Source organism: Morone saxatilis, unplaced genomic scaffold, assembly GCF_004916995.1.
Source record: "Morone saxatilis isolate NCDOM2014 unplaced genomic scaffold, NCSU_SB_2.0 Contig5, whole genome shotgun sequence".
NCBI lineage: Eukaryota > Metazoa > Chordata > Actinopteri > Moronidae > Morone > Morone saxatilis.
The window spans coordinates 17411370-17422238 of NW_023340095.1; the positions used below are offsets into that span (position 1 = coordinate 17411370).

Below are 10869 nucleotides of genomic sequence, written 5' to 3' on the forward strand. Positions count from 1 at the left end.
AAACATGATGGTTCAACATGGCGGCCTCTGTGGAAGAGGACCCGCTCCCTCTGTAGATAAAAACGGTAACAAAAGCAATTCAAGTGATTATTCACAAATAAAATCATACCTATGAATATTATATTCTTTTTCTGCCAGTAGATGCTCCTAAATGTTACACACTGGACCTTAAAAGATCAAGTACTGCTATGAGGTGTGTGTGTGAAGTCATTAATTTGTGTCTCACTCTCAGGAGGCCACTGAGAACATTCTGGTAGATGCTGCAGTGGTATCACAGTTGAGAGGGAGGAAAATAATCCTTTACTCGTCACAATTTGTATTGCGGATGGCCTTGTGAAAGTAGCAGAACAAAAAGTGGTGGTGTAATGGTAACACACAGTGAAAACAGTCACCCCTCCCTTCACGCTATCTTCAAGGTGCTACCATAAGCCTGCTGCACAACCACCTGGACGTTGTCTAGGATGAAGTCGAAAGCCATACTCCAAACGGACTCCACCGACTGCTGCATGAGCCTGCAGGGGAAGAATCAGGCAGCATAAGGAATTAATGACAACAACAAAAAAAGTGAGGGAGGAATGGAGAAGGTTGAATCATGCTGCTCTTACCTTTTCATATATTTTATAATCAAATCCAACTTCTCCAGATCTTTATCGTCAATCAGATCAGTGCAGTATTTAACCACCTGCAGGATGTCCTCCTCCATGGGTTCTAAGAAAAAGGAAGAAGTGATTAAAACTGCATTTTTGCAACCTCACAAACGATAACACAGGTAACTGCATGACCTGGCACTATTGACAGAGCTGTTTCCTCCCTGTATACCTGTTATGGTGGTGACCCACTCCCGTAGGAGTGTTTTAATGTCCGTCAGGTCACAGGCTCCGGCCAACGCTGGAGCAGGGCGAGGAATGAATTTGGACAGAGTCTCTGGGATTTCTGGTTTTGAGGTCGATGTGCAGGGACCGTTTTCAGTCTGTGACGGGCAAACAGGTGTGAGCAAGAAGATTAGTTAAGTACCAAACTGCCATGAATGTTCTACTTTCACATAACAACAGTCTTCCTCACGTTTGAAACCTATTATAGGCTTACCTTTATTATGTTCATTGGTTCCCGTGATTTTACAGTAGGTGGTAGGGTTTTGGCTGGGCTGTTTGTCATGTGGCGCCTCTTCACAGGAGAAGGACCTTTTTTAACTGGACTCACGGCATTTTTTCGCTTGTAGCGCCTCTTAACCCTACCAATGCCAATTCCTGACTGCTTTAGCTGCAACAGTGGATTCTTCTGCTCCACTGCTGAGAGACCAAGAGGACATAAACAGAATATGCATGCTGGTAACAGTAGAATAAAAAGCAAAATGCATTCCTTTGCAACTAATTCACCTGAGGACTTACACAGTTTTGCCTGGGGCTGGACAGTTGTAATGCGGTTGTAGGCAGACTTCAGTTCCTCCTGCAGCTCTTTGGGAAGGGCAGCAAATACATCCGGATCAACCTGCAGTCAGAAAGCAGAGAGGCTTAGTGAAGCTGAAGTCTAGTCACACACAATGAAATCAGTTTTGCATTATTAGGGACTTTATTACGGACTAATCCAATATTACAGTATGGACAACAAGGATGACTAAATCATAGATAATAAAGATGTATGAAACATATGGATCCAGGAGGATATGTAACTCCCAGGTGTCACCAAACAGGTAAAACCTGAGCCAAAAAGCCTCTTCTCCACAGTGGAGACCTGGAAAGAGGCTACTCTGCTGGTCTGCTGCCAAAAGGCTATAAAGTATTCAAAAGAGAACAACATTCGAACACTGAACACTCTCCAGCCATTTTATAGAAGATAATACAATTAAATCTATAATAAAACATTCTTTGTGTTGTAAAATTAAATGACCAGTTCATTAAAAATTTAAAATGTTTGCAGCCCTACTTGTGAGAAGTTTGGTAGTTCCAGTACAATCCCAGGACTGTCTGGCTGATTTGGAATCTGCAGAACCAAGGTGCCAATAGGTGGAGTGTACAGCGCAGGAGCAGTGGTAGGAGGATGAGGAGGAGTGGTTGGACGAGACTTCAGAGCGGGAGGCTGCGGAAGAGGAGCGGAGGGCTGTGGAGTGGGTGACTGAGGATGACTCAGTCTCCCATCCCGATTATTCCACGACTGCTCCACTTGTTCCCTCAGCTCTGCAGGCAAGGCCTCCAACACAGAACGATCCACCTTGGGTATCATAAAGGAGCACAAGTCGTTGAAAACATTTAATTGTTTAGGTATTGTTCATCAATCAGACACTTCCTTCAAGCCCTCACCTGTGAAGGGGAAGGGACCTCAATACTTAAGTTGAGACGTGTTCGAGAATGCTTAGGAGTTTGTCTGCATGCCTGCTGGTCTCTGCTTGTCCCTGGCACTGGCTCGGGAGGGGACAGAGGATGTGGAGAGGAGCCAGATGATGGGGCGGTTGTCGAGGAAGTCTTTTCCTGATGTGTGTTGTTATCAGTGGCATCTGTAACATTGACATCGAACTCAATTCATTTCACAGACGACAACAAAAGACATAAACTGAAACAAAAAGACGTTACACAAACCTCTTTTGCTTGATCTCGCACTCAATTCCTGGTCCAGCAACATCTCTTTGATGGAGCGGGTCCGGGGGCCCGTAGAGTCCTTGTGGACAGAGTGATGTCCTTCGAGAAGCTGAACCTGGATGCCGACTCCCCTCAGGTCCTGAACCTGCAACCGCATGGCATGGAACAGCTTGATGACGGCAGCGGCAATTAGCTGACCACTGTCAGTGGATTGAGCGAGCATCACAGTCCTGACAGGAGACAGATGAAAATTAGTTTAGAGACAGACAACGACACGGATAAATCCTCATAGTCAATCATAGCATACAGGGATGACAGGCCCATTCTTACCTAGCTAGGTTATCACATATGCCATGGCCACCGTATTTAGCCGGTTCCAGTGGCGCTCCAACCTTGCGAACCATGACCTTAAGGGTAACTCTGCGACCCCGCAGCCCTGCTTCTTGTAAACGTTTCTGCACCTCCATGGACAAGTTAGTCAGGAAACACTCTGCCTCATCAACCTGGTCACAGAGGTAGGGGGACAAGAGGGTTAGGGAGAGATGGGTGGGAAACGCAGGGAGGATGAGAAAGAACATATGGCACAGGAGAAAAGAAAGCAGGCCTAACCCGAGTGAAGCGAATGTTGTAGTTGATCTCGGCTGAGACAGACTTCCTTTCCTTCTCGTAGCGGACAGGCCGGTCATCTAGCCCCCTGCAGAATCGAAACAGGGTTTGTCCGGTCCGGGGTCCAAACTTTTTTTGCAGCTGAGAAAGCGACACCTGTTGGAGGTCCCCACATGACCTTACACCCATAGCAGCCAGCTTTCTGCCCATTACAGGCCCAACACCTAAAAGAAAGCACAATTAATCAAACATTTACCACAAGAACGTAGAGTGAAGACCATGACCAGCAGGTGGCGCTGTATCTACCTGGTAGGCTGGTCACTGGCAGGTCCCTAATAAAGTCATCCACTTCTTCCGGCTTTAAGAAGTGCTGCCCATCTGGCTTTGCCTTGCGGGTCGCCAGCCGAGCCAAGAGGATGTTGGACCCTGAACAGATGAGCAGTCGGTCTGAGTTTGTAAAATAGGAACGCTGTCTTGATCTATTATCCAGTAAGAGACTCACCCATGCCCACTGAGGCACAGCAGCTTGTTTTCTCCTTGATGTCTGCTCTGATCGCTTTGGCCAAATCTTCTGGGTTGATGCCCAACTCCGCTAGCAGGGCAGAAGCGTCTATCAGCACTTCGTCACAGCTCAGAGCCTCAATGTCATGGGTATAACTAAAGAGAACAATAGATGAGAGGGTGTGCTTTAGGTCATTTTGCATGTAAGGGACAAGGAAGTACAATAAAAATAACCAGGGAGGTCTTCTTACCCTGCCAGAGTCTCATACATGGTGAGAGCCACCTCTTTATAGGCCTCAAAATCATATGGGACAGACTGCAGAGAGGGACACAGCTGTTTTGCTTTGCCAAAAAACATCCCATTCCTCACACCCGCCTGCCTGTGAGAGACAAACGATTTATTAACATAGCAGTTAGTGCAAAATACAGATGTTAAAGCTGCCATGAGCGTGTGTTTATATCTTACCTAGCCTCATAACTGCAGGATGCAATCTCTGCCATTGAGAGAGCAGCAACATCTTGGTCCACTCCGTTAACATGGGAGTCAGGACTCTCTTGTGAAGGAGTTCTGTATAGATCCTCATCTGCCCTCTCTGAGAGGCAGGCCAAGGATACACTTAGTCAAGCACAGTAAAGTAAGACATGTACAGGAAATATACTGAGCAAGGTCTGTGAAAATTGAAGTTGGTCATGACTGTCTCACCAGACTGAGGATGAGTTTGTTTCCTCTGGTAGTACTGCAGCTCCAGCTGAGGGTTGGCCCCAGCCCTTCGGGGCACTCTGCCCTCTCCACGGTTACTGGTCACAGCCACAGGCTTTCCTACGAAAAAACCCATTAACTCAACCAGGAGCACTGACTGGATGTATGCGAGTCTTTTCTATGAACTACTGAATTACGCATAAACATGTTTCACTGACAGCACACAATTTAAACTGACAGGAGGAGCCTTACCTTTAAGCTCTGGCCGATGTCGGATCCCCACAGACACAAAGAAACAGTCCATGTCCACGTGAAAAACACAAGATTTAACACTCGCGGGGGCCGATGTACCTGACCACACAAATAAATACATACCAGATCATCAGACTAGCTTTCAAAATCACAACAGACATGAACAGAACATCTAATGATGCCTCATGCATCCCCAGAAGTCCAGTTTAACTGACAGGAGCTACACATACAAGTATTGTCTCATTAATAAGCAGGGAAACAGATCTTTTTTTTAATCTTTTTTTAACTTGACCTTTCAGGCCTTATGAGCACTGGTTTGCTTATTATCGATGACACATCCTATATTCTAAACAATGTTTTTAGCATTTTGCCTTTATTGGCAGTTTACAGTAGAGAGCAAGAGGACACAATGCAAGAATGAGAGATGTCTCTGTCTGAATTTCCACTGGAGAAGTTGGTAAAAATCCAAATACATCCTTCTTTCACAAAAAAAACAAGAAAGAACAAATGGCAGCCTGCATTTTACAGGGCAAAGCAACAAAGGAACCTTTCCTTTCCCACCTTGACTCTCTGCAGAGCGCTGGGCCATAGATTTCCTCAGTCTGTCTTTTCCAGAAAAGGAGGTGCCCCCCACTGCTCTTCTTTTACTGTGCAGTTCATTGACATACTCAGAAAAGCCAGTCCTCCAAGTGGAGATCTGGTGTAAACGTGAGTGAGAGTAGAACTCGGAGATCAAATCGCCTGTCTGTGCCAGCAGATGCACTGAAGACTTAGATGATGATGATGATGATGATGACTTTTCAGTGGGAGTTAGCGAGGCTGAGTCCGATGAAAAGGCATTGTGGTGACTTCCGTTCAGTCGAACTGGAGAATGTGAGAGAGAGCGAGATGCAGGTGAAAGAGGAGTCTTTTCAGGATTTGAATCAACTGGACAAGATGGCTGGAGCTGTTTTAGCAGTGGGTGGTTTTCGGTGGCTTTTATAGCCTCCTGGTAGGTGGGGGGTGGGGGTTTAGGTCTCTGCTCGTGGGCTCCCTGTGAGCTGGATTGCTCCAGAAAGACAGAAGACTGGTCGGATCGCTTTGGAGGACTGTGGGGAAACTCATATGGGTCGTGTTTGGTCGGAAACTGCACTGGATGACTCTGAGGTTTATCCTCTGAGCTACTGACTCTGCATTCAGGCAGTTTCTTGTCAACAGAGGGTTTATCTGTAACAGGGGAGAGGTCCTCTGGCTTTAAGGCACCATTAACAAGGTGAGTGTGTCCATTGGTCAGGGGTGCTTCCTTCACCACCTGTGGGAGAGGATCTTCTTCGCCACACTCTTGCATTTCATTTATTTTTGAATGGCTCATCACATCCAATGAGGTCTGCAATAATCCGTTTCTGTGGGATAAAGAGGTCTTATTTAATAAGAATTAATGTAACAAAAATGGTCTGATCTCTAATGTCAAAGTAAAACAGGTACTCACATTTTTAATTCCACCTCCTTGCAGCCACTTCGGGCACTGTTGCAAGAAAAGTTGATCTGAGGTTGTGGCTGGCCAGTGCTCTGGTGCTGGAGATTGGGATGAGGTGTTTGAGGAGTAGACTGTGGGGGTTTGTGTGGGTGCTTAGTGGGGCTTGGGTTAGACAGCGGGTAGGTGTGTAAAGGACTTCTGTGTCTAGGATCTGTATTGACGTGACAGGATGCTAAGCGACTTGGTTGGGGGTTAATGAAACGAGCTGCGGAGCCGTGCTGGATGGACTGAGGTTGGATGTTGCCTTGGTGAAGTTGACTGTGGCTGGGGTGAGGGATGGAGTTATACTGGCAGCTGGATGAAGACTGCTCCTGGTTGAGGACAGAGTGCTGAAAGCTGCGCTGTGGCAGGTGAAGCGGTTGCTGGACGCTCGGCTGCAGCAGCCCGTGGCTGGGTCCTGCGATCTCTGAGGTCTGACGCAGAGTCATGCCAGGGAAGAGTGGGCCTTTCTGTTTAGCATACAGCTGGTACTGTAGGTAAGGCAGGAGACGCCCAGCCTTGATACTGGTTTAGACAAAGGAAAAAGTTTTTTCAGCTCATATTGTGGAAAATAGATTGAATAAACAATCCAACATGCTCAACTGAACACACCTGTCAGTGATCCACTCTGGCCTGATGACCTTTTCCCCTTTGAGCTCCTGAATTTTGGTGTTGGGTAAGTTATTGGCGATGATGTGGGTGGTCTTGGAGCGAGAGTAGTAGACGTGGAACTGGCCGCCATGCAACATCATCAGTCTGCGTAGTTCATCTGCACTTGGATCTGCTCACAAACAGGAGAAATATTGTAAACCAAAAAGACAGAAATGATGTCAGTTTAAGATGATTTATTTCATGAATTATTTTACGGTAACATGTTGACAGTGGAAAATTACAATGTGAACTCCATTATGAAATAAGCAGTAGACCATCTGACAGTTGTGTCCTCTGTGGTAAATGTGCATCAAGCAATCTACAAAAGTCCAACTTAAAGATCTGCACAAAACATCACACTGACTGAATTGTGAGGGGGGAGGAGGGAGACAAACTAGTGATTAGTGTTACCTGTGTATCCATTGACATAGATGGACACTCCATTGAAAATGTTGGAGCAGGAACCTTCCTTCTGTTTTTCTCTGGGGGCATCGAGTTTAAACTGCTCGTCCAGCTTTGAAACTTTGGCAGCCATGTAGCCGCCCTACAAACAAAGAGAGCAGAGAACAAGGTGTTATAAAATCATTCAACAACAACTGTGCCTTCAGAATCCCAGAGCTGAACTGGCCAACTAGAAGATCTGTACAAATCAAATCATATGCCTGACATATATGTTATGAAAGTATTTTTGTGGTTTACATAATAACCCCTGAAATGTATAGCTACAGTACATCTATATACGCTATATATAAATAAATATATGCAGTCTTAATATGCTGGTAGTAATATCACATAACCTTCTTATGATACCATAACTATTGTGCAGCATCTGTCTGTATAGATAGATATACTTTATTGATCCCAAGCTGGGAAATTGCATTGGAAATTGGAAATTGCAGTGTATAATACATAATTACCTGCATCTTCCCCAATAGCCTGTACATACACCATTTAAATAAAGAAACATACATGTTGCCCACATTTTACGGGCAGTTTTTCCTCTTCAGTTACACAGATATTAAACATTGTCTACTTACTACGTTGCTATATGCAGGCCTCACAGTTGTGTTCTAAGTTTTGCCCGGCAGTCCAGCCTTTATCTAACTAACACCATATTTCCAGCTGCCTGTCTATCCACCTTAAGGTTACACTTCCCCATCAGACAGACCCTAAATGTTATCCCCCATACTGGGGGCCGATTGCGATGAGATGATAGAGATACTCACCCTTTCAGCCCAACCATTGTCACCACTGGCATTGGCTTTCTTCTTTGTCCACACATCTCGACTCATACTGAGCTACCTGAAGCACAAGAGAAGCTCTTCATCAGTGCTCAGTGATGTAAGTCAGAGCTGGGTTCACACAGTTTACTGCACACAGTTTACTGCACAGGTAATTGGTTAGGTTATGTATAACCATGCACACAAATGATGCTGGATAACAATCACTTCTTGAACATAATTAGGTTATAACATTTTAAACTGAGTGGAGTTTTGTTGGTCATGTCTGTGTGCCGTAAACACAGACAGCTGACATCTTCTGCTGCTGTGGATTTAATACCGAGGTGTAACGTTGATGTTAATGCAGTATAAATGTTATGATATCGGCTTCACACTCAGGGCTAGAGAGCTGTGTGTCTAAGGGCATGTCCGGACAGGTCCCCTGCCACTGACAGGTAACGTGAGGTTACACCAGAGCCCCCCATGTGGCACTTGACACATTGTTAATGGGAGCAGCTAACATTAGCCTAGCGACTGTAAAAAGCGATGCTGAGCTGGTTAACCGTGCACGTCGCTGCGCCATGACTGTAACATCATGTCAGTTCAAGGAAAAAAAAATACAAAATACCGAGTATAAGTGTGTTGCCGCCAGTCGCTAACAATGCTGTTAGCTTCCAAACAATGGATAAGGTGCATGGCTGTGTAACTTCAGTACGGTATTAATCACGGCTGTAAACAAACAACAGTGCTGGGTTTGTTCGCCAACAGAAGTCACTTGCTTTTACCTTTTTGTGTGCTGTCAGACTGGGTTTGTTAGCCAGACTTCTCTCTGCAGATACTGCCCAACACAAGCGTTGTGCGCACTGATTACGAGACCACAGCGAAATGAAAATCCTCCAGACAGTTAGCTCGACTCCTCAAACTTGACTTTGTTCTTCAGAGAAGTCCTTTCGGTCAACTGGGATCTCCTTATTTTGTTGTGCTGCCACGCCATGTCTCTTCAACATTTTCGTTCACCCTCCCAGTCCTCCTGCTCTCCATTTCTGCCGCCTGGTCCATTTGCTTTCCCTTTTCTCGGCGAGAGTCAAGAGAGGGAGGCGGAACGGAGTGGTTCCGGAGAAAACTTTCAAAATAAAACATTCGAGAACAAGGGACCGTCTTTGGAGATGCGTTTGTTGAATAGAAGGAACATGTTAGCTTATGGGGCAAAATAACTTAAAATTACACTACATATACGTATAATGCCTATTTATGTTTTATGGACTCATCTATTATATATACTTCTGTTCAAAATTTTGGATTTTTACCATGTTAGATTCCAGGATAGTCCTGGAATAGATTCTCTTTTAGTTTCTTTCTCATTTAAATATCAATAATTAGGTCATATTTGTATTATAATATATAGCTATTATATTTATTTTTTGTTAAATGCTGTTTCACATAATCGAAGTAATACCTCATCATACGTAACTGTTCCACATGATGTTTGAAATAACAATAAAAAAGTATATTAGTATATCTTTGTACATATATTTTTGTATCTCTCTTAAAGTTGAGAAAAGTAACTCATATTTTGTCTGTCAAAAACTATTATACTACTTTTATTTTCAAAAACCAAATACGCTCAACTTCCGGTTCTTCATTCGCTCACCCACACTAGCTTGACCCAGCTTTATCCCCGGCTTCTTGTTTGTAGCTGGTTGTAATGCTGCCACTGTGCGGGCGGCCGAGTGCACGTCACCTGAGCTGACTGTACGGCAGCTCTTCAGGAGGCTCTGTACTCTTTAAACCGCACACTCGTCATACTTTCACACGATGTTAGTAACGGGAGTCGGTGTGACGCACATTGACGTTGTAATAACCGTTGGTTGTTGCACTCTGACACACTGTTCACCTTTTAAAAACATCTCTCTCTCTCTGTCTGTCTGTCTGTCTGTCTGTCTGTCTGTCTCTCTCCTCTCTCTCTCTGTCTGTCTCTTTATGCCACGTTGTCTGTGGTTTCCTTCCTCGCTCGCTCATATGACGGCTGCACACACACACACACACACACATCAGTGTTTGTATCTCGGCCTCTCAGTGGTGATATGATGTCATATCCTGTCTCACTGATCCATCCTCTACACGGACTCAGTTATAAAGAACATTTTTCAGTAAAAACAATTTCTAATCAATACTCTGCCCTCTGAAGGCAAACTGAGTTACAGCAGTGAGTGCAGTTATATATCTGTTTATATATCTGTTTATATATATCTGTTTATATATCTGTTTATATATATATATGTTTATATATATATATATGTTTATATATATCTGTTTATATATCTGTTTATATATATATATATATATTTATATATATGTTTATATATATCTGTTTATATATATATATATATATGTATGTGTCAAGTTCTCCTAAGTTTTGCCTCAGCTCCTGCCCAAACTTGAAAATGGCATGGATCACTCATAAAAGATGCAAAGGGACAACTCAATCTTCTTGTCTATTTTCGTTTCAGTCTTCATCCAAATATTTGCTTAATTATGCAATATATCTCAGATAGATTTGGATAGACAGATAGGTTGATAACCTTAAAAGAAACAAAAATGTAATTATTTTCCACATAATGCCATTATGCAACAAAATCACTTATTTTAATAAATTAAAGATTTCTTAATTCTGATTTAAATGTTTTACTTAATTCTCTCATTTAAACAAATTCACTTACTTAAATAAATTACACATTTAAAAATGTCTACTAATTCAACTAATTCTTAACTAGACTCAAGTTATCATTTACAAGAGTTAATGAAGTAACAAAGTAAACCATAGATTAAGCAAATTAGACTGATGATGTGACTAAACATTTCAAATTATTC

At 43.6% G+C, this 10869-nt stretch overlaps 1 protein-coding gene across 2 annotated transcripts; it reads right to left on the bottom strand.

The window, feature by feature from the left end:
- Window positions 1–6: 6 nt before the first annotated feature.
- rev1 (REV1 DNA directed polymerase) lies at window positions 7–9099 on the bottom strand. 2 transcript variants are annotated; one of them, XM_035676565.1, is made up of 22 exons: window positions 8784–9099; window positions 8005–8080; window positions 7190–7322; window positions 6740–6908; window positions 6101–6652; window positions 5194–6014; window positions 4633–4731; window positions 4384–4500; window positions 4147–4273; window positions 3932–4060; window positions 3682–3836; window positions 3486–3605; window positions 3183–3403; window positions 2904–3076; window positions 2574–2803; window positions 2298–2491; window positions 1924–2208; window positions 1389–1488; window positions 1087–1286; window positions 820–970; window positions 606–708; window positions 7–512 (listed from the first exon to the last, which is right to left on the bottom strand). In XM_035676565.1, exons 2-22 carry the CDS (start codon window positions 8068–8070, stop codon window positions 401–403), a joined length of 4257 nt encoding a protein of 1418 aa, XP_035532458.1. In that variant the 5' UTR covers window positions 8071–8080; window positions 8784–9099; the 3' UTR covers window positions 7–400. The 2 variants fall into 2 exon arrangements, with proteins under 2 accessions (XP_035532458.1, XP_035532457.1); XM_035676564.1 differs by having other exon boundaries at window positions 1087–1289.
- Between the last annotated feature and the right edge of the window lie 1770 nt (window positions 9100–10869).

Excerpts from the sequence above, each read along its gene's own strand:
- rev1 (XM_035676564.1), bottom strand. The coding sequence starts at position 8,070 with ATGAGTCGAGATGTGTGGACAAAGAAGAAAGCCAATGCCAGTGGTGAC. Across the intron at positions 4,501-4,632 it reads ACATCGGCCAGAGCTTAAAG|GAAAGCCTGTGGCTGTGACC; the intron begins GTAAGGCTCCTC and ends GTTTTTTCGTAG. Across the intron at positions 3,837-3,931 it reads ATGTATGAGACTCTGGCAGG|TTATACCCATGACATTGAGG; the intron begins GTAAGAAGACCT and ends TGTTCTCTTTAG.